The sequence below is a fragment of the Haemaphysalis longicornis genome, unplaced genomic scaffold, assembly GCF_048455015.1.
Source record: "Haemaphysalis longicornis isolate Haplotype H1 unplaced genomic scaffold, Haemaphysalis longicornis Haplotype H1 scaffold_13, whole genome shotgun sequence".
In the NCBI taxonomy this organism is placed as follows: domain Eukaryota; kingdom Metazoa; phylum Arthropoda; class Arachnida; order Ixodida; family Ixodidae; genus Haemaphysalis; species Haemaphysalis longicornis.
In genome coordinates this window covers 67,128,599-67,152,773 of record NW_027526233.1, presented here as the reverse complement: position 1 = coordinate 67,152,773, position 24,175 = coordinate 67,128,599, and the positions used below count along the sequence as shown (strand labels likewise).

At 47.8% G+C, this 24,175-nt stretch overlaps 1 protein-coding gene across 1 annotated transcript; it reads right to left on the bottom strand.

The window, feature by feature from the left end:
* Nucleotides 1–527: 527 nt before the first annotated feature.
* On the bottom strand, nt 528–4,267 carry LOC144164083 (uncharacterized). The gene is made up of 3 exons (XM_077694649.1): nt 4,023–4,267; nt 2,265–2,751; nt 528–1,608 (listed from the first exon to the last, which is right to left on the bottom strand). Exons 1-3 carry the CDS (start codon nt 4,089–4,091, stop codon nt 1,418–1,420), a joined length of 747 nt encoding a protein of 248 aa, XP_077550775.1. The 5' UTR covers nt 4,092–4,267; the 3' UTR covers nt 528–1,417.
* Nucleotides 4,268–24,175: the final 19,908 nt, after the last annotated feature.

Sequence of the window (24,175 nt, the reverse complement as noted above, 5' to 3'; positions counted from 1 at the left end):
CCACCGCTCCTCGTAGATCTTCTGCAGCTCCGCAGTGTCCTACGAAAAATTTGTTCAGGATATACCACAGATTTACTCAAAATTTGTTGCATCTCCTATCTTTACTATTGTCTTCTTTGCACTGCTGAAGTAATAAGGGTGTTCCGTAGGTATTCAACTATGGGCCTACTGGGAAACCCATTAGGGCAGAAAAATGTTCACAGAACTCACCTTCCCCTGCCAAGCTTAGATAACCAGTTTGGACCAGAGAATACTACGCAGGTATTTACAGATTAGTTTCACAAACATTAATGCATTCATTGAACTAAAATAAAACACAAGAAAAAGCTTTGTTTAGTGCCATGTTCAGTTACATAATAATGACTGATTGATTGATTGACGGCGAGGTTTAAAGTACCGAAACTACACCTTGCTTATGAGGCGCGCTGTAGTGGAGACAGCTGGGGTTTAATTTTGGTTATCTAGGAACAGCTAGGAAGAGTTAACGTGCGCCGAAATCTCGACACACAGACGCTTTCGCTTTTCACTTCTATCAGGAAAATTGCTACCGCAGCCGGTATCGAACCCATGTCCTTGGGCTCAGCAGCACAACACCATAGCCACTTTAGTCTCACAGAACCCAAGCAACGCCTCTTCAAAATCCCAGGGTTCCTCAAAGCCTTACTTGAGAGCCCCTGACCTCGCGCTTTCGCAAGGCACCTTTTTATTCACAGGGCCTTAGTGGCATACTAGGACTATTCAGCGAAACACACAGAAAAAACATTAAGACCAGAATGTAAAATTTTACATCTCAAAAACTTGCACTGTGCAACTGACTATGTATCTAATGGTATGAGATTGGATCCTGGCAGAGTCTATTTAACACTTCTTCTTTTAAGCTGGGCTGAAGACTGTCCCACCTGGTGGGGGCCCCTAACACCAGCACAGTGCTGTTTAATGAAAGTTTATTCCTCCTCCTCTTAGCACCCTCCCTATGTCAGAAAGGGCCTCGGAAGACATACGACAGCCAGCATACAAAATTTCACACTAGCTGTGACATATGAATACTACTTCATTCTTGCTCCCCTTTACATGCATTGGAAAAACTTGTTCGTCTTGCTTCTGCTATGATGCTACGCAGTCATGTTGGATTGCCTTAATTTTTGGAGTGTCTTTTTTGGCATCCTGTAGCCTTCTTCTACTTAGCTCCTGCAATTGTACCTTCGTAAAAATAAATTTTACTACAACAGACCCCTGAAAAAATGCATGCACGTGGTTATAAAATAGGTAGCTCTTTCCAAAAGTGGAGTGTGTTGCTGAGAAACAGATCTTGTTCAGGTGTCTAGTTGCTACCTAGGTGTCCAGTAACTGGAGTAAGGGTCACAATTATTAGGCTTTGCTAAAATAAATGCACGAGCACAAGCCACACCTCAACACCTCACGTTGGTGACTGCTTCCAGTTGAGCCCTGGGCCTCCAGCTGGGCTCGGTATCCATAGGCAGCTGCTGCTGTTCAGGCTCTGCTGCCACCGGTTGGCCTTGCTCTGTGGGTGTGCTGGTGCTGGCTTCTTGGGAGTTGTCCTGTGTTTGCTTTCCCAGTCAAGCTTCCTGAATGCCCCCTCCAGAGATGCTGTGAACAGTTAGGAATAGTGAAAACTGACTGTGAATCAGATCGAATATTCTCAAATACGAATAGTAGAAACCAACCGCGAATTACATATATTCGAATGTGAATGGCAAAAGATTACTGCAAATGAATTATTGTCAAATGTGAATAGTGAAAATTCACTTCACATTGAATTTTATTCAAATTGCGCATTGCTCCCACGCCAGGCTGCTGTTAGCTGTGCCACGTATAAAGATGTATTACGAGCTGCACTGTTGTGGCGAATACCACACGCCCATTTATTCCTTGTAAGTGGAACAAAAATAGTAGAGCGAAGGTATGTACTGAGACATATGAACGTCTGGGCCATAATTTAAAAGTAGTTTTACAAGCACAGGCTTTCACAGTCAGGCTGTGCCGTCTTCATTAGGACAGGTGCATCAGACAAGTCTAGTTAAGTGCGCCGTGGCTGTGCATGTGCTCATCGCTGCCTTTCTCCCGAACTAGAAAATTCAACACTGCAGAACAGAGTTTTTGCGATGCCTTTCCGTCTACACTGCATAATAGCTTGCTTGCAGCTGAAAATTAAACTGAGAGAGATACTATGTTTGCATAAAAGTTGGCACAGGTCACATAAAAGTAGCAATATATGGAATGTGCTGGGGTACATAGCCACTTACAATGTTCCACGTGATTTGGTGCTCTTCTGTCCAGCTTGGTGAGGGGGATCACTCCTTCGTCGGTATACTGCCCTCTCCGCCACCCGCAGAACCAGTGGTAGACGGTGCTGGCTGGGGGATTTACAGCGCTGCTAGCGAGCAGGCCCTCACCGTCCTCCTGCCTTACCAGCTTCGTTTTATGAGGAGCTAGTGCGGCTGCTGGGGTCGTATCATCTTGAAAGTAGCGGAAGAATGCGGCACTGGTGTCCGATGTGGGTTCTAGAAGGCGAAGCCCATCGGCGCAGTCGAGCCCGTGGTTGAGCACCTCATGCATCTTGATGACAGCAGTCAGCGAGACTGAACAGTTGAGGAATGGGTCGTTCTGCTGAGTTGCTTTTGTGACTTTCTTAATTTTGACATCTACAAATGCGTAGCAGTAGTAGAATGCTTTCCGGCAGTTTCGTTCAAGCTTCTGTGCTGACACCTTCACTCCTTGTGGAACACAAACCTGTAAAAAGAGAATATCACAAATTACCTCAATTCTCAAAATATTATTTAAAGCTTGATATACAATGACTAACCTGCAATATATTTTTTTTACTTAAATTACAATTTTATGAAACAGAAACCTGTAAAACGGTAATATTACGAATTATTTTAGTCATGAGAATATTATTGAGAACCAGATATGCGATCTGTAACCTGCAAATGTTTTTTTTAACTTCAATTACCCACTTCATCTGACAAGTTTCACAATCAGACAACTAAGAAATACTGAAGTTTCAAGGTGATGCGCATACTGTATTAAAGATGTGCCTCCAAGTCATGTTCTGATCTACTTCGCGGAATAAGAAATTGTACAGGTTTAGCATTCGCCTTTCACTTAATTGTCCCATGTATGAAAAATGGCGTTTCAGGAAAATTTGTGTTGGTACCAAGCAAAAAAAAACTTAATCGCTCACGAAATCGAAGCGGAACAGTTCCATGTTATGCTCTTGCATATAACACAACTCTCTCCAAAATAGGACAGTTATATGCTTCCTACATTTCGGTTACGTTTAAATCTACTGAACACGTAATAACACGACACCTTTAAAGCCTCTTTTAAAGCATTTTCAGTTGGTCTTTTTTTCTCCTCGGCAAGGGATGCCCCTTTATAGACCGAAGGGGGCAGGAGATAATTGGCTAAAAATCATTCATCTGTGCAAATGTTAAAAGCATGACACACATGCTTCACTCTTTTTGCTCGGACCATACTATGAAGCGTTATATTTGTTTGTGAATTAGAATTACATCACACATTATTCTGATATTGTTTAATCATACGTAAGGAAAAATAAATTAATTTGAACATGAAGTGAAATGCGGATTGTTTTTGCACGGGTGCTTCAAATCGTGGTCAAAAAATCCCAGCCCAACTCAATGTAATGTAATTTAAGCTATATGTTCTTTCACCTCGGCCAAGAGAACATACAACGACGAAGTTCAGCTGTTCTTCCCTTTGAAATTGAGCGTGAAAGACGGCGGCATCGATGATTGACCCGTGGCGTTGTTCAGCGTGACGGAAGCAAGTGTGATCAGTAGTAACCAGATTTTTAAGCCACCGCTACTGTAATAAATGCGTAGCAAAAAAAAAAAAAAGCTCGCTGGTGTAGCTTCGTAACTGCAACTGATCAGTCTGTCTTGATTTTACCAGGTCGGGTAGGGGGTTGATTTGGCAACGCCTCCGAGGACCTTGCCACAATAAATAAAGACACTGCCGAAGAGCATCTATCGTACCTCGTTGGGTTGGGGGCTCCCAGTCGACGATCCACGACGCACGGTTGCCTCGCCGTAGTAGTCAGCCATGCGTACGCATCCTCGCACGAAGCACGTCCACGTTATCGACGCTGGCTTTGCAGTCTAACTCGAAAGGTTGGTCGCGCCCGCGCATGTCACAACGGCTGAAGAAATTAACTGCTACTTCGTCGTCGAACTAGAAAAAAACCGTAAAATTGCAGCAAACTCTACGCCACTGATGCTGCTGGTGCGGAGTGCGGAGAGGAGTGCGGAGTACGTTTGGTTTGGTGCTTTGTTCGAACTTCGCACACCGCAACGTTTTTATGGCGCAAGGTTTGTTTTGCATTCAACAGGTGGCGCACCGCACACGCGCAATTTTTAAATTGTAAGCCGCGGCATTCGCGCTCACGTCTCCGGCTACGGATGAGATTTCTTTTTCTTGGAATGCATTTTTAGCATTTCTGCGCGTACTGTAGCACGATATCACGTTACTGTGATCGCCTACAGCATCAGCAACCGTGCTTAAAATAAGACATATTCCCGCTGCATTTTTTATTTAGTGACAAAAAAGTAAATTCTCAACAAGAAAAGTGGGGGGAGGGTTCATTATGAGAGTAAATACAGTAGCTCTCATTTTAAGCACAAAAAACCACACTGAACTTTTTCATGTTTCGACACTTTTTGCACCTCAAAAATAGCTGCTATGCTTAAAAAGAGAATGGGGAAGTAAATCTACTGGGATGCACAAGCGACATAGCACAGGAGCATAGTTCAGTACATCTGCCCAGGAGGGACCTTATGGTTTTACGGTACACTATAGACGCCTAAAGAGACACTAAGGTGCAAAAGCAAGTTGGCCAGCATCGGTAATTGCAGTGTTGTGAATACAAATAATATGCGACTTGCAGCAGCAGTACTTTATTAGTGCATGAAAATTCGCAAAGCGTCGTGAAAACAGGCACGGCTGCCCTGTACATTGTTCTGCAGACAACTTGTGGCATCACTGATTGCGAATGGCAAGACAAGACTGGTGGAACTAGTCGAAGTGTTCTTCTGAAGCAAACACTGATGCAGGGTTATGCAAGTTTAAAATGAGTGTGTGCAAGAACTTTTCCTGGTTATGAGCATTTTAAAAGACACAAACATCAGCCAGTAAACATAAAATATGATGCCTCATCCCAGGCTTTCTTGCAATGTCGATTTCGTGGGAATGTTTTGCCTCGCCTAGAAACAGAGCCACAAAAATACATGCATGTGGGTGCACTAGAGACTGTAGTACTGTACCTAGCTAGTGACATACAGATAAAGCAGCCAGTGGAAACAGGAAAATTAGCACAATCAACACGAAGCAGGACGGCTTTCAAATGCTTTGATCAATGGCGCATGCATATTCAGCAGCTTTTCCTAGGTGAGTAGTGCCTGCAGGCATTTCTGGGGAAACATGGTCAAGTAGTGCGGTATAGACGGGACAAAAGTAGAGACCACACAGGACTAGCGCTAGACATTAACTGAAATTTTTACTACACACATCAAAAGATATACAGGAAGGGCGCATGCGTGAACATGCTCAAAGCACAAAGAAAAAAGACAAGGTCAAGTGGTGCATTTTGTTACGCACGTGGCAAGTTCGCATCCAGATAATCTATTTCTTTTTTTGATGAACTAATAGATGCCGTGCTTACACACTTTTCACCGGCTTTCATGATGCACCACGCTTCAAACAATTCACGGCTGGCTTGGTCCTTAAAACAGCACAATGTTACTGTCTTCTCGTAAATTGGAACACAGTGTGGAACGCACCGGCAGCGACGGCAATGGTCAGCTAAATGGCCCCCCGCAGCGAGCGCTTGAACAGCTGTACGGTGCTCCCAGAGCCTGTCATTTATGCACCTACCAGTCTGCCCAATTTAGCATTTTCCACCAGATAGAGGCACTTCGTATACAACACCTTGTTTGCAATCAACAAACAGCGTGGCATGCCTCTTCTTCGGTTACCCTTCTTCTCGCCATTCACAGCAGAGCACATTCGTGCTAGTTTTTCTGGGGCGGAGAACACAACGTCGGCACCACATTTCCCCGCCACCTTTTTAAGGCGGTTGGAGAAATTGTGCACGTAAGGGACGACCACAGGCCTCCTTTCTTTGCGAGGTTCGTCTCGCCCTTGACGCCGTGCCCCTGACTTGACGTCACGCAATAGGCTTTCAACCACTGTTGCTATTACTTCCCGAGGGAAGCCGGCATCTTTCAAACGTGCAACTTGGTGCTGAACACTATCGGCGACTTGGTGCTGACAAGACTTCTCGAGGGCACCGCGAAGACAGCTAATACCAATACCCCTTTTCACTATCTTCGAATGCACTGAACGATAATCCAAAATTGCCTTTTTTGACCGTGGCTGATATGCCCAACACACGCGTGTTCCACGAAATTAAAACACACATCGAGGAACTGCAAGGACCCATAATTTGGTAATTCATGAGTGAATTCCAAGCCGTCAGAGCACTCCAGAAATGTTTTCTTAACTGTCTTGACTAAAAGGTTTACTTCTTCTGGCTTCACCGACCTAGTAACAATCATGTAATCATCGACATATCTAAATATCTTTGCTGTCTTAGCCGTGTCAATATATGCCTCAATGCTGCAGCGCCAGACAAACGTCTTCAAATTTTCCTTCTTCCCACACACCATATCCAACTGGAATAATCTGCCTGTATCTGTTGTCTGCAGCATTGATGGGATTGAACATATAGAAAATTGAGACAGTATGTGTTTACAGGTTACTGTATTTTACCCTGTGTTGTCTGTTTGTTTATATTTGAGTGATTCCTGCTTGGGTCCTGTGTGGGGCCTGCAGTATGTCATAAATAAATAAATAAATAAGCTGGTCCGCAGCAACACATGCAATGTACACTTAACTCTTAAGCCAAATACAGCCACCATAGCACATTGTTTTCACCTGTTTTGCAATTCACACAGTGAGAGCAGAACTGCTTAAATATGCTCCTTCTGGAAGCGTCTTTTGGGAAACTGGTCATTAGGAATGTAATAGTCATCACTTCAAGGGCTCTGTGACAAGCTTAATAACACCCACGCTTTGCAACTGGTCACCTGTACACTGAATTTGCACACCAGACACTGTCCTAAGCGGTCGCCAGCGACAAAGAAAAAGGGGGGTGGGGGGTCACAAGAGATTTGAACCCTGGAACAACACATTTAGCAACGGAAGCGCACACCAAAGGGTCATCCTGTCTGACTGAGGAAATCGTCCGAGCAGTAGTAAATCATTGAAGGACTCAGGCCAGTTATCATTGCGCCTGCCGAAACTTTAGCGAGTTACAACTGCCGTTTCGTCAGCACGGAACGCTAGTGAATGAAAAAAAAAAGAACGAAAGCAACATGGTCGTTTGCGCTATCACAGAAAAACATCGGGGCACAAAATGCAATTTCCGGGCCAAAGGTTGAGCCGATCACATGTAGGTTGAACGGTAGATCTACGTTTGAGGAACAGCCGCTCCAACTACGCGGCGACTGGCGAACGATTGAGGCACTTCGAAATCTACAGCGCCGGCCAACACCCGAGAACGCGAAATCACGCACAGAGGCACGGTTGAAGCACTTCACGTAAGAGCATGAGGAGAGGATACAGTAGAGCGCACACTGCGTATCCAAACAGTTGCCGCTTCACGTAAGAGAACGCGAAACTCGTAACTTCGCTAGGATACGAAGGATTAAGCGTTAAATCCAAAGCGCGGCCGTCGCAGAGAGCGAAATAAAACACGCCGATTGATACACTTGTCGCTTCACGAAAGTGCCCGAGCAGAGGCTAGCGCAGAGCGCACACTTCTTCTCCGGCGATATTCAACGCCGGCAGGGCGGTCCCAGAGCGCGGGGAGTGTGCACAACGGCGGAAAAGCCAAGCGCCCTTCGCCTTTCCCACTCGCACTCCTCCTTTTCTCCCTTTCGCGTCTGAGCGTCCGGGCAATTTATTTCACGCCGCCGGGCAATCGCACGCTGCCTCCCCAATCGCCGCACTGTCCGTCTCAAAGGGGAGGCACACAACAGAGGGCCGGCCACTCTTCTTCAGGGAGCGAAAGCAGCTGCTGAGCGCATGGATGAGGCCCAACCTGCAAGAACAGATATAGTAACCATAAATAGCACTTAGGGAAGAACAGTACCAGTTCGCTACAGTTCATAATAAAGGGACAGAGCAGAAAGCAGTGGCCGCAAGGAACAGACTCAGAATCACCAGATTTTGTGTCTAGCTTAACACTGTTGCAAGGGCAATATCTACACTTCAAACAGCAATGATGTCAAAATTGTTTGTCAAGTTCGAGCGTGCAAGTATCTCTGCATGATTTGTTAATGCATTTTCAAGAGAAGGAAGTTTAACATTTAAAAACCTTACCGTGGGTAATGATACCAGTACCCGCATAATCGTGTTCGTCATAACTTAAGCAAGCAATAATATGATTCTCTGGAACTCACTTCCAGAATCTTTCGAGATAAATAGGTAAACATTCGGGCTATACCGATGACCCATCGAATTAAAAAAATCTTCTAGTTCAGTGAGTTCGAGCTAACGAGGTTTCACTGTATTATCTATTCGTGCACACCAAAAACATGTGCTTTAGAAACAAACACAACCACCCCACCGCCAAAAAAGGAGAAGAAAGACACACAAACAGATTTTTGAGGCAGAACATGCGCAAAAATAATGAAAAACACATAAAAAGAAAATTCAAGGCGCATGTGCGCTTTTGTAGTTGACTTCACAGCAAAGCGCGATTGCTTTGCGGCAAACGCGCGGGCGGACGACCGTCACAGGAAACGGCCGCAACCTTTCTGTAAACATCTTCGCCAAAAACCATCCCGTAAATTTTATGTACAGCATTTCAAAATACCTAATCCACCCACTAACGTACGGTCTGCCGATTGTCGCTTTCCTTTTTCAGGGTTCCTGAAACAAGGTCGCCGCTACGCATTTGCATGGTAAACAGCGGTGAACAAACTGCTATACAAATGCTCATACCGGTTAACTCGCGTCAAGTAAAAAACAAAGAAGGATTTACTTACAGCAAGTCGCACGTGTTTGTCCGCACCGATGAAGGCGAGCAATGCGCCTCGGTGGCTAGGCCGCATGCCCTGCTCCGCTGCCGCTCGGATGGGTCTTCAGCGCGGCACTCCGAGTGGTATGAGTCTTCAGACACAGTCGGCAGCGAAGAAAGTCCTTCGTCCACAATCCGCGGTCGGGAGCCGGCAAACGCCGTCCAGTTTGAGCCATACCGCGTTACCGTCACCTAATCTTCCACAGTAAACAATACGAGACTTCCCGATCGGCGCCCGTACCAATATGGCCGACGGTCTCGTTTACATCAGTGTTGCTATATCACCAAGCAATTTCTCATAAGGTGTATTGCCTGCTACAGAAAGACACCCCTTTTGTTTGGACGCCAGAGTGTGAAGCCGACTTTCAGCAACTAAAGTTTTTACTTACTTCAAGCCCAGTTCTCCGCCACTTCAACCCAGCTGCCCCTACCGAACTTCACACCGACGCCAGTGGAGTCAGCGTTGGTGCTGTACTCGTCCAGCTGAATAGCGGCGCGCAGCAGGTCATCGCTTATGCCAGCCGAACGTTAACGAAATCAGAACGTCACTACACCATTACTGAACTTGAGTGTCTAGCTGTGATCCTCGCCATTCAAAAGTTTTGTCCATACTTTTATGGGCGTCACTTCTCCATCATCACGGACCACCACTGACTATGCTGGTTTCTTGGTCTGCGGGACCCATCCGGCGGCTCGCTCGCTGGGCATTGCGCTTACAAGAATACCATTTTTCTGCGTTGACGCGGACGCGTTGACATTGACGCGGACTGCTTGTAATGCCTTCCTGTCCCGGTGCCTGCGTGTGACGACAATTACTTTGATGACTGTCTGGCATCTGTGTCCACTGCAGTTCCTACCGCCTCCAACTTGAAGGAAGAACAACTGAAGGATAGTTGTTTAAAAACCATGTGTGATGCAGCGCAGAAAGCGCAGCCATCGTGCCCGTTTGTCGTGCGCGACGGCTTGTTGTTCAAGAGGAACTATTCGGTGGATGGCGCCCGCTTCCTTTTGGTTGTTCGAGCTAGCCTTCGCGCCGCCATTTTGCATGCTACGCACGACGACCCCACCGCGGGGCACCTTGGCTTTGTGCGCACAATACATCGGCTCAAACAGAATTTTTACCGGTCAGGGATGCGGCGTCTTACGAAGCAATACGTTGCCAGCTGCCCGCAATGCCAGCGTCATAAACGCACAGGGAGCCCTTCGCCGGGACATCTGCATCCCGTGACTCCAACTACGTCACTATTCGAAAAAGTGGGAATAGATCTTCTTGGACCTCTACCGAAGTCTTCGACAGGTCACCGGTGGATTATCGTGTGCGTCGATTACTTGACACGATACTTCGAGACGGCCTTTCTCATTGCAGATACAGCTGAGGACGTCTCAGCCTTCTTTCGGCATTCTGTTATCCTTCGTCATGGCGCTCCGCGCATTATCATTAGTGACCGCGGGCGACAGATTACGGCAGACGTTGTAGAAGAACTATTGAGACTTTGGGGCTCTGTCTCTCGCAACAGCACCGCGTACCAGCCGCAAACTTATGGTCTGACCGAGCGCACAAACCGCACACTGACCAATATGCTATCAATGTATGTTATGTCCGACCAGAAGGATTGGGATACTGTGCTACCATTCGTTACGTACGCCTACAATACCGCCAAACACGAAATTACTGGCTATGCTCCATTTTTGCTACTGTATGTCCGTGCTCCACGTGCATTTCTGGACAGCATGTTGCCCTTATCACCACATTACCACTTTTCACTCGCCCAAACTTTATGCCGTGCTAAAGAAGCGCGCCGGCTCTCTCGTATGCGTACTCTGACCTTGCAAGCTCGTACCAAGGCTCGCTACGATGACCGACATCCTCCCGTCGCTTTTACTCCGGGCGAAAAAGTTTGGTTATGGACTCCGCTGCGCAAGCAAGGACTACACCAAAAGTTCCGCTCCACTTACTCCGGACCATTCGTGGTGCTCTCCTGTTTAAACGATGTCAACTATGTCGTTGCAAAAGTCACGTCTAATGGTCGCCGCTCGAGAAGGACGCAGCGCATGCATGTAGCTCGCCTCAAACACTGTTACTTTCGCATCCCCTTTACCTGCTCGGCAAGCTTCATCTGCCCCGGGGGAAAATGTTGCGATGGACAGGGAAGAAACGAAACTTGGAGAGAAGACAACGAAAACAAACTTACCGGCCGCAAGTGGAAAAGAGGAAGAAGACATTGGTGCTGTGCGCATCTCGCTCTTTGCTGACCGCTCTCCGCTTACAAATTCCCTGCGCACCGGCCCCCTCCTCTTTAATAAAGCCCATCCCAACCCCTAAGACCGTGTCAATAAATAAATATATATATATATATATATATATATATATATATATATATATATATATATATATATAAATATATATATATATATATATATATAAATATATATATATATATATATATATATATATATATATATATATATATATATATATATATATATATATATATATATATATATATATATATATATATATATATATATATATATATATATGTGTGTGTGTGTGTGTGTGTGTGTGTGTGTCGTCATTTGGAATACGTAGGTCATTTCTGTAACCTTGTAATTATTCATTATTCCTATCACCGTGGTTGCGGTGTTTACGGTATCAGATGCTTTGTAATCATCTATAATTCTCATGTGAACAAATTTGGTGCAACTTGCAGATTTCTCGATCACTTAATTGACTACATCAACGAAATATGTGGTCCTTTGCTAAGAGCAGCCTGCTATCTGGGTTTTCAAAAATCCAGGTTATCTCACATGCGGTTAACAATCACGTTGGTAAACTGCGTGTAAACAAATGAAAGTACCATAATGGGTATGTATTTGTTAAGGTCCTTGGTATGTACCTTGATATGAATCAAGATACTGTTGGCCTTTTCCAACAATATGGTCACTTTTCAGTCGTTTAGCTTGGCGGAAATAGGGCTGCAATATTTACCAGTACAACTTCTCCTCCATCTTTCACATGATACACAGTTTTGCCGTCACCACCTGCTGCCTTTTATCTTTTCATGCTAGCAAACCGTCTGGTATGGAATCATTCTGCTACCTTTAGTACATCGTCCATATTGTGCAAATTCTACCCTATCCGTCGGTGAGTGGGTATATTCTGTTTTTGCCGAATGCTAGCATCCCCTTAGTTGCTATCAATCTTACTCTGATTTCCAGCGTTTCCGCAGTCAGTGCTCTAATACAGACAGTAATGCGATTTGTTTCAGCTCTCTTTATAATTTACACAGCTCTGATAACTTAACTGGATGCACTTTACTTCGCACTTTCATCTTCCTACGTTTAAAGATTATTTCCTTCGTTATGGTAGTTACTTAAATTGTTTCTTTTCTGCATTTTGGTTCTCCAATAACACTCGTATCCTGGGTCTGACTCCATGGAGCGTTTGTTACATTTCGTGATTTTCCTTGTTTCTTCTTTGATATTCACTCTTATTTTGCATCTGTAGGAACGGGAGCCCTGAACTCGATTATGCACTGTGGCTCTTTGACATTTATTCGGGTGTGCATACACCGTCAAAAACTTCCAGATTGGCGTAGACATGCGGCCGCCCAGGCGCTCGGTCGTGTTCGATCCTCGTGGCGTGTGGCACTGCTGACGCAGCCGGGCAAGTTCCGCTCCTGATGATGATTTTTTGATGTAGTGGTGATAATGACAGTGGCGCTGTTAGCGGTAGAAGCTGCCGCCAGTACAGGGCTCCCGCCTAGTGCGTAGCGCGTTAAGAAAAAAGCCGAAGTACAAGCTATGTGCAGATAATTAACAAGGCCTATCCATGGTTTGTCCTGGCTAAACTAAAGCGACCCTGCAACACTTTTTTCGGCTTTTTTTATATTTTGAATGCTTGCACAACGTAGTCAATCAACACATCCTGTACTAAGATTAGGGGGTCGCAAAGTGCCTCAGCCAAACATTACTGCTCATGAGATAACACAGAAATTTGGTTTAAATATTTTTCTCTCATTCCCGTTCTTGGCGTTCTTCTACCGCTGATAACGTCATTACAGCGGTGTAGCGGCTATTTGCCGGCTTTCCTTAAGTAGCAGAAGAGAACGCATTTCATAGCACTTTAAAAAGAAAGCTACAAAAGCCAAGCAGAAACGGAAGCTGCATTCGCAGCGACGGGCAAATCACGCACTGTTGCTCCGTGCTGGAAATAGCTATAGTTTTCGCAGTGCTTCCAGCTACGCAGAAGAGTGAAAACGTTTATAGAGAGCGTTGATTGATTGATTGCTTTTTGTTAATTATTTATATTTTTACTTATTTATTTATTATTTATTTATTGTTGGGTTTAACGCACAGACGCTACGCAGGTAATGAGGCGGGCCATGATGGAGGGCTCCAGATTAATTTTGACCACCTGGGGATTTTTACATGCGCCGAAATCTCGCACTTTCAGACGTTTTCACTTTTGGCGTCCATGAGGAAAGCTACCGCCGCGGCCGCGAATAGAACATGCGTCCTTAGGCTCAGCAGCGCGAGGCTTTAGCCACTGAGCCACCGCGGCGGGTTTATCTAAAGTGTTCAATAGCTCCTTAAGCTGTACAAGCTACGGGTACTTGTGCGACTACGACGCGGATGTTCTCTAGAACCCTTACACTTCGTTGGGCCCTGGCGAAATTGTGAAGAGGCAGTGCTTGGCACTGCTGGGTACAAAACACAGCGGAAACAGGGCTAGAAGAGGTTCTGTGAATACTCTGACCATATACATTTCCCCTCTCCCTCCCCTTTTCATTCTTTCCTTTTCTTTTTCTTTCTATTTTTCGCTGTCACGTCACTGTATTCACCACATCTGAAGTAGCCAGCCCTACCGTTAGTGGGGCTGACGTCTTCAGCTTTCATTAAAGGCGTTATCTCTCTCTGTGCAAAACGTTTTCTATAGTAGTGTGACGAGTACGTGGTGCACCCCCCCCCCCTTCCCAAATTTTCGTTGGCCGCTCAGTTCGGTGGGAAACATTGCGCACGGCTGCTAAATAAACACCGACGACCACAGCCGCGCGCCGTCAGTCACCGTCACCAACAGCATGCTGCGGGTCCTCACTCGGGTGGAGGGTACTACGACCCTCCCCCGTTCAAAAATGGGGGCCAAATCGTGAAAGGTAGGTCAACGATTACAACAATAACTGAGGCGAAACAAAAAGTTCGTTGGGACCCTTAAGGCTGCCTATTTGTATGAATGTGAAAGCATTACACTTTATGTCCACACGTTAAGTTCGTTCAATTTCATCATGCAATTTTATTTTATTCTTGGCTCATACCACTGCAATTTTATACACCACAGTTGTTTTCTGGAGGGAACAAACAATATGGCAGTCGATTACGGTAGTCGCTAATGCGAAATTTGAGCACAGCGCGAACTGTAGTGTTGTCGGCGACGACGCATAGCTGCTGTGTCTTAGGAAGTGATCGGGTCCGCAACAAATGCACGACGACATGAGGTATACTCTGTGGTTATCTCGTAAGGCATTGCTGCCGTGGAGCACGTCTCGCGTGGTCTGGAAATTTCGCCCTCCCCTCGCACTTTCGCCCTACGTTCGTCCTCCACTTTCTTACTCGCTCTAGCTTCGGTGGCGTGTTCATTCTCGCGGTTACAACGAGGCCGACGCTGAGAAACTACGCAAAACCACAGGAGCGGGCGCTTAAGGGCTGCGCTATAACGCATGGCTCTTCAGAGCCACCGCTGTGCCGCCCTGTGATGCACTCCCCTCGCCGAGCAGTGACGGGCCGCACATCGTCTCCAAATAACGCGTCCTCGCCACAGTCTTCTCGAAGGCGAACATGTACCCTACTGGACAGCTGGCACCACCCCGGTGCCTCTAGTACCTTCCCCATGGGTGCATCCTAACCAGAATCTCCTGGCAATGGGCAGCCTCACTGCAGGCTGCCTTTTGCCTCGACCTACTAAGCAGACGACCCGTCCGTGCACAATCGTTATTTGGTACCTTTGAGTGTTCGCCGTGGTGCGGCATTTTGCGTGCCCCCCCCCCCCCTTCCGGCAGCTCGTGACAGGCCGCCCCTCGTCCCCAAATCTTGCATACTCACCATAATGGTCTGCCTGGCAGGCAGGCAGGCAGGCATGGAGGCGGGCAGGTAGTTTATTGGCAAGCGGGAGGTCTCTTTGGCGGGCAGGAGAGCCTACGCGACCGTCATCTTTTTTTGGATCCTTCAAATGTTACGCACGCACGCGCGCTCGCACGCACCCATATTTTCGCACAATGAGGCAAAAAAGTTTTCATTGTAAATGAATCAGTTGGCCTGCTACGCTTTTCATCTACTCCAAGTTTCAACGGTGCTTTAGCTTTAACACGAAATCATTAGCAGTGCTAGAAGTAGAAAGCAGTGCGGCATCGGCGTAAATTTAGGACTGCTAAGCGTGGCAGGTAGCATTTAAAGCAATTTCCTTTTGCTCATCTTCTATCTGCTAACAGAGCTGTTAGAAAGAACGAACAGCTATCAATGCTCATTGGACGGCGTGTATAGTACGGCATTGGATAGGGAACCACCGGAGATAGGGACTTGCTAATGGCCCTTCAGCGACCAGTGACAGTGATTGGGCTCTGGGAAAGATGATAGTTAAGTGAAGCCACAAGCAGCCCTAATGATCACTTGTAGACAGAGAAAGAAAATGAAGTCAAATTAAATAGAGGCAAAGGTGCAGAGCGGCGTCCTCATTCAAAGGGGCCGAGTCGACAGCCGTTTCCATCAAGAGCAATTGATCTTCCAGGCCTGGCCATGGCTGTCTCCAAAATCTCCATAGAAAGGTGGAGGTTGGGTGGATCTACGGCACCCTTCTGGCAGCCGCCTACTATGTGTATGAAGTTCCCAGGCTCTCCACAGAAGCGACGAAATGAAGAGAGTTGTGTCCCGTCAAAGAGGTGGAGTCTGGTGGTGTGTGGGAAGGTGCATGACCGAAGAGCGCGGAGTAATCTTTCCTGGTTAATCGGTAGCGATTTGTGCTGGGAAAAATACGTTCTACGGAAGAGGTTATAGTGCTGAGTAACTTCCTGGTCTGTGAAGGCCGGATGCATGCACTCGGGCCCGGCTTCATCAACGCTGGTTAAGAGGGTCAAATCTCGAGCAACGAGGTTAGTGACCTTGTTTGCCCGGAATGCCAGTATGAGCTGGTGCCCATACAATCGTGACTGTCTTGCTGGTGGTCGCCGATTGATTATTGGAAGTGTTGTAACATGCAACTGATTGTTGGCAAGGTTGGGCCACGCCTGTAAGGGTCTGTTATGAGAGTTTTGGTGCCGCTTCCTCAGCTTGAAGGGAGCTCTGTTCGGGGGTTGAGATGCTACACCTGTGGGAGGCTGCACAACGGTAGCCAAAGAAAGATAATTTATTAAACAATGCTGTCGGGCGTCTCTTCCATCAAACCAGTTGATCGTTCCTTACTTTTTCTCTTTCAAATTAGTTTCTTTCCAACCGTCTCCCCTCATATATATATACACGTTTAGAAAACCCTTTGATGAACATAAAATATGCATTAATCAATTAGTTATTACCTTTAGTGCGAGATGTCAATTTTAATATAGAAACATCATAACAGCGCAATACTGGCATAAAAAAGACCTTTTATGGCATTCAGGTGGTCGTAACATAACTTTGCAGCTACTCTGTGCTTGACAAAATTTTCGGATTGGTCCAGAAGGAGAACGCTGCGAAATTTCTAAATGCCAAGGACCACAAAGGTATGTGTGGTGAGACCGTCTAATCCGCCTTAACAGACCTGCGAATTCCTGTAATCCAAATGGATCAACACGCCAGTACAACTAATTCATATTAGCTCATCCATTCACCTAACTAATCCATCCCAGTCTACCCGCTAACCCACATTATTCGACTTTAATCCATCCGTCTATTAAGTTTAAGGTTGAGCAGATTCAAGTTAACATTTAAATGGTATCAAATATACTTTAGAAGTGGAAATTAGGATCCCCATTTTTTTATCTCATGTTCTCCTAGAGCAGTAACCAAAGGACACAACGGCACTGTATACAAGAAAAAGTGACGTTAACTTTGAGAACAATGAGTGTTGGGTTCTCATGGCTGTTTGTATATAACTGCCCATTCAAACTAAAATGAGTGGACGATATGGATTTCTTGTTGATGGTATCCCAGAAAGCCTTTACAAGTGGGCAGGGATGCATGCAAATTAACAGCACATTCTTTACACGATTTTAAACACCATGCCGATAGAAACCATCAGGAGTATTCCCTGATATGTTGCCTCGGAATATGCGTTCTGACTGAAGTTATGCTAAATGTAAAAGATGATTGGGATAGATGGCCAGTACAGAACGCAAACTGATAGTATATACTGCCGGAACCATGTACGGGTTTGTTTATTTATTGTTTGTTTTTAATGCCCAGCCGCGCCCGGCTATGTTATCTGTGTCCCATGCGAAGTGCGTGTTCTATTATTTATTTTTATGCCAAACGGGCTATCTCATTCAGATAAGAGTGTTTCACCCTAACGCTGCTAGCCCAGAATAATCTTCTGTGATCTACAATGTTCTGGATGTGAATCGACGGTTCCAGAAACTCTCGCGCCGAAGAAAAAAAGCCTGTACAGCAGACGCCCCGGGATTCAATCCTGCGACGCTCGCCGACGCAAGACACTTTGTTGACCGCTGATTCACCGCCTCTGTATTCTTTTGAGTTGTTAGGGGAGCACAAGTTCGCTCCAATAAACTTGTTTCTCCTTCAAGACAACTGGGTCCTCCTTGTCCTTGTGACATCTGGTAGAGGTGCGGGGTACTCATGCTTCATGCTCCCTACGACATCTGGAAGCCGCCAAGCCAGTCCAACCAGAGAAAGCCGCCGACTGCAAGGATTGCTACCCGAGTTCGGTCTTATGCCAGAAGGGCCCAAGAGAAGAAACGCTGCAACCAACACCATGGTGCAAGAAACAACGTCGCCAATCGTCCTGCAGCAGACCCGGGAACCGCCATCGTTCCGGGGAGCCCCCGCTGAAGACCCCGAGGGATGGCTGGAGAAGCTCGAGCGCGTGCGGACCTTCAACAGGTGAGACGATGAAGAAACCTTCCGGCATGTTTTCTTTTACTTGGAGGATGCAGCTCGAACTTGGTTCGAGAACCATGAGAGCGCCTTGACCGACTCGATGCAATTCAAACAATTCAAAAGCGAGTTCCTTAGGACCTTAACGACCGTGGTGAGAAAATAACGAGCTGCGCTTTTACTGGAAACTCGAACGCAAAACCCGAACGAAGGAGTCGTAATCTTCGTTGAGGAAATGAAGCGACTATTTCATCGCGCGGACCCGGATATGACGGAAGAAAAGAAACTGAGGTTTCTGATGCGTGGAGTAAGGCAAGAACTTGCCTTGCTTGCCTTGTCCGCCACCCCCCCAAATCAGTGGCCAAATTCGCATCCGAGGCGGCCGCCATGGAGAAGACGTTGGAAATGCGCACGAGGCAGTACGACCGTCTCATCAATGCGCTAGTTGCGGACACGATCGATGCCGGGGCTCTTAGCTCTGACACACTACGTAATACAATCCGCGCTATCGTCAAGGAAGAACTGCGGAATCTATTCCCAATTAACGCCGCAACCCCAAGTCACCTCTATGAGCGACGTGATTCGTAAAAAAATTCAACTCGCTTTGGGGACTTCTACGCCTCCCGAAGTACCACGTGAGCCTAAAGCTATGACCTACTTCGCGGCTGTTCGACAACTCCTCCCTGCTCCAACCCGTCTTCAAGAAGTCCCGCCGTACCGCCGTCCACTGTCGCCCGCCCGACCCCCTGCACGCCAAAACCAGGCGCCGAGGAAGACGGACGTATGGCGAACTGCCGATAATCGTCCGCTGTGCTACCACTGCGGTGAGGCCGATCACACATACCATCGCTGCCCACACAGGAGACTCGGACTGCGTGGTTTCTCCGTCGACGCCCCACGCCTCCGCCCCGGCCAGCGCTCTACTGAGATCCACGAATACCTGTGCAACACTAACTGAGGCCCAGACCGCTTCAACCGATCCCCGTCGCCCTACCCATACCAGTCGCCCAACCGCCGTAGCAGTGCTGATTCCACACGTAGAAGGTCCCATAGCCCACGCGGGGGAAACTAAAAGCAGCAACTTCTGCAGGTAAATTTGCACGATCGCGGAAAAATGAAAACCCTCCAACGACGCCACGACTCACGGAAGACAGTGATTCACGACATGCCAACATCCCGACGACCCGACCTAACCCTGAGGAGACTCCCGAAGACGACGACAGCTACACGGCGCGACGCGTACCCGACCTGACCGAGACGTCCGCTGAGAAGACGACGACAACGACGACGCACAGTGCCCGACCATCAACACACACAAGACGAGATGCGACGCCCAGATGAACCCGGAAATCGAGGAAGGCGGCATCCGCCGTAAAGGTGTCCATCAACGGCTTTGACGTAGTCGCCCTCGTAGACACGGGATCTGACTACTCAGTAATGTGCGGACCATTTGCGTCGAAGCTGAAGAAAGTTATCACCGGATGGGACGGTCCGCACATACGCAAAGCGGGAGGACACCTCGTGACGCGAAGTGGAACGTGCACATCCCTCGTCACCATACACGGGACAACGTACCCTGCCGCGTTCGTCATCTTGCCTAACTGCTTGCGCGACGTAATTCTCGGAATGGACTTTTTCACGGACAACGGCTCAATAATTGATCTGCAGACCAAGTCGATAACTTCTTCCTCCGATCACTTCATGATGCCGGAGCCGAACCCCGAACACCATGCAGCTGTAAGGATCGCCGATGATCATGTCACCGTGCCACCCCATGCAAGTTTGATGATAACTGTCTACTGTGAAGATGCTGCTCCTGACGTTGACGCGGTGGTGGAGAGTGAAAAAAGGTTGCTTCTTGACCGCGGTGTGTCGGTCGCAAGAGGCATTGCGCGGTTTAAGCAGCGCAAATCCCACGTTTTGGTCACCAATTTTACTGAGGAGTACCAGCATTTAAACAAGGGCGCTTCAATTGCGTTCCTCGAAGAAACGGAACAAGCGAGTGATGTTATCGCGGTTGCCGAATTTGAACGCGCACCCGAAGATACCTTCAAGCTTCCGAATCTCTTCGACGTAAATCCGACGTTACCGCAAGCAGAACGAAACAAATTGTTGGCTTTGCTGCGTCGCTACAGGGAGTGTTTTTCGTCGAACTCAAAACTACGTCAGACACCTCTAGCGAAGCACCAAATAATAACCGAAGATAGAGTCCGACCTACCCGACAGTCACCGTACCGCGTCTCTTCCCACGATCGGGAAGCCATCTGGACGCAAGTCGACGACATGCTCAGTGACGACATTATGCAGCCATCGAAAAGCCCCTGGGCTGCGCCTGTTGTACTGGTGAGGAAAAAAGACGGTACATTAAGGTTTTGCGTTGACTACCGGCGACTGAACAAAGTCACCAAAAAGGACGTATACCCCCTGCCACGAATTGACGACGCCCACGACCACCTCTGCAATGCGAAGTACTTCTCATAGATGGATCTGAAGACCGGCTACTGGCAAATTGAGGTGGACGAGAGAGACCAAGAGAATACCGCATTTATAATTCCGGACGGCCAATACGAGTTCAACGTGATGCCGTTTGGGCTGTGCACGGTGCCAGCAACGCTTCAAAGAGTCATGAACACTGTGCTAGCTGGCCTGAAGTGGCACACCTGCCTCGTATACCTCGACGACGTTGTGGTATTCGCACGGACTTCTGACGAACACCTTGCAAGGTTCGAATCTGTACTCGAGGCTATCCGTACGTCGGGGTTAACGCTGAAGCCCGAAAAGTGCCGCTTCGCTTACGAGGAACTCAGTCCTGCCTGACGCGGCCAAAATATCAGCCACACCGAACTTCCCAAGACCGAAAGACAAAAAGAGCGTGCGAAGATTTCTCGGAATGTGCGCATACTACCGGCGCTTCGTCGCAAGCTTCGCACGCATCGCAGAGCCACTCACGCACCTGACAAAAGATAGCACCCCTTACGCCTGTACAAACGCACAAGAAAAAGCATTCTGTGAGCTGAAACAACGCCTGCAAAACCCACCCGTGCTCGCTCATTTCGACAAAAACGCCGAAACAGAAATGTACACGGACGCCAGCAATATAGGTTTGGGTGCCGTCCTCGTCCAAAAGCAAAGCGGGTGCGAAAAGGTAATTACCTAAGCAAGCCGTGGTCTGTCGAAGGAAGAGAAAAACTACTCTACCTCCGACAAATAGTGCCTGGCAATCATATGGGCCATTTCAAAATTTCGCCCATACGTGTATGGTAGACCACTCAAGGTTGTGACAGACCACCATGCGCTCTGTTGGCTCGCCAATTCGAAGGACCCCTCTGGCTGTCTTGGGTGGTGGAGTTGGCGCCTGCAAGAGTTCGACGTTACAATCGTCTACAAATACGGCAGGAAACACTCCGACGCCGACTGCTTGTCCCGCGCCCCTGTCGACCCACCCCCACAAGACTCCGATGAAGACAGCGCGTTCTTCGGAGTTGTTACGGAGAGCGACCTTGCCGCCCAGCAGCGTGCCGACACCGACTTGCGCGTAATGATCGGCTACCTCGAAGGACGAAACGTCGCCGTGTCTAGAGCGTTCAAGCGGAACTTACCAGCATTCAGCATCAAAAACTGCGTCCTCGTGAAGAAGAATTTCAGCCCCGGAACGAGAACGAATTATCTACTTGTCATCCCCGCAGACCTTCGTGCGGAAATTTTGGAAGCGTCACACGACGACCCGTCTTCCGCACATCTCGGCACAGCTCGCACTATTTGAAAAATAAAGGCGAAGTACTTCTGGCCCCGCCTTACATCTGACGTCACCCACTACGGTCGGAGTTGCCGTGACTGCCCGGGGCGAAAAACGCCGCCGACAAGACCCGCCGGACTTCTGCAACCGATCACCGTCCCGTCGAGCCCCTTTCAACAGATTGGAATGGACCTTCTAGGCCCGTTCCCTACGTCACGATCAGAGAACAAGTGGATTGTCGTAGCGACACACTACATAACGCGCTACGCAGACACCGCCGGTCTTCCAAGGGGGACAGCACAAGAAGTCGCCATGTTCTTTATAAACCAGGTTGTGCTGCGACATGGAGTCCCTGAAGTCCTAATCACGGACCGCGGAACGGCCTTTACCGCGGAGCTGATGCGAGGAATCTTACGCTACAGCAACACGGATCATCGAAGAACGACGGCGCACCACCCCAAAACGAATGGACTAACGGAACGTCTGAACAAGACGATTGCGGATATGCTGTCCATGTACGTCGACGTTGAACATAAGACTTGGGACGAAGTCCTCCCGTATGCCACGTTTGCGTACAACACAGCGACCCCGGAAACTACGCAGATGACACCGTTCGACCTTGTCTACGAAAGACGACCGACTACGATGCTCGACGCCATGCTTCCGCATGTAGAAGGCGACGACCTCAACGCCGACGTCCAAGGATACCTTTAACGTGCGGAGGAGGCCCACCAGCTTGCTCGAGTTCGAATAACGGACCAGCAGCTGGTGGATGCCGGCCGCTACAACCTCCGACACCGAGACGCCGAGTATCAACCAGGGAATCGTGTGTGGGTTTGGACTCGCATTCGACGACGCGGATTCAGTGAGAAACGTCTGCGACGGTATTTCGGACCCTACCAGATTCTACGAAGTGTGTGCCAATTAACCTACGAAGTGATCCCCAGTGGTGATTCCAGCACATCACGATGACAAACGTGACCCGAAGTCGTCCACGTGGTTCGCCTCAAACCGTACTTCGCAAGATCACGAACTCTTTTTGTTGTTGTTTTGTTGTGGCTGTTTGTTCGGACTGCCGTTTTATTTGTGCATCGGGTCGGTGCACTGTTAGAGGGGGTGGTAATACCGCGAACCATGTATGGGTTTGTTTATTTATTGTCTGTTTTTAATGCCCGGCTGCGCCCGGCTCGGTTATCTGTGTCCCATGCGAAGCGCGTGTTCCATTCTTTATTTTTATACCAAACGGGCTATCTCATTCAGATAAGAAGAGTGTTTCACCCTAACGCTGCTAGCCCAGAATAATCTTCTGTGATCTACAATGTTCTGGATGTGAATCGACGGTTCCAGAAACTGTAGCGCCGAAAGATAAAAGCCTGCACAGCAGAGGCCGCGGGATTTGATTCTGTGACGCTCGCCGACGCAAGTCACTTTGTTGACCGCTGCTTCGCCGCCTCTATTCTTTTGAGCTGTTAGGGGAGCACAAGTTCGCTCCAATAAACTTGCTTCTCCTTCAAGACAACTGCGTCGTCTTTGTCTTCGTGACAATACGGACAACTTTACATTAAATCGAGAGCAATGGTTGGAAGAGAACATGATGGGTCTTGGGAACTCCAGGCTGTGCAAAATATTTCGTGGTGCCGTCTGGTGAAGAGTAAAAATATCTTCGGACGCAAGGTAGGGTGCCGAAATGGAAAACTCGAAATCATAATTTTGAGGCCCCGGAAACGATTCGGAATGGTTCCTTCGATTCGTTCCGGTTGGGGTTCAGTTCAAAAATGGCGTAAAAATACGGTTCCGGTTCGGTTCCGGTTTTTGGTTCGGTTCCGGTTCCCGTTCGACACCCTGCTTGTAGCTGACACATGTGCCTGTACTACGTTTAACCTGTATTGCTTCTTTAGCTTGTTCACAACGGCTGCGAGTCTTTCGGTAATGCTGAAGAAGTCTCCACGTTTCCTGCTTTTTGTCTTTAGATTAATAACTCTACCCCGTATCTGTCTTCCCTTTTAGTAATGTACAGTACAACATGCACCCGCTAGTCAGCTCCATGAAGCCGTCTCCTGGCCTTCTAACTTGGCTTAACGCGGTGATAGCACGTGCAATGTCCGAGAGCTGCTCTACTAATACAGCTAAACTGGCCTCTAATTGCAGGGTTCACTCATTCAACATTGCGGTGGTCCAGATCCAAATGCGGCGGTTCCCGGCCGAGATATTCTTAGCACTCCCTGCTGTAGGGC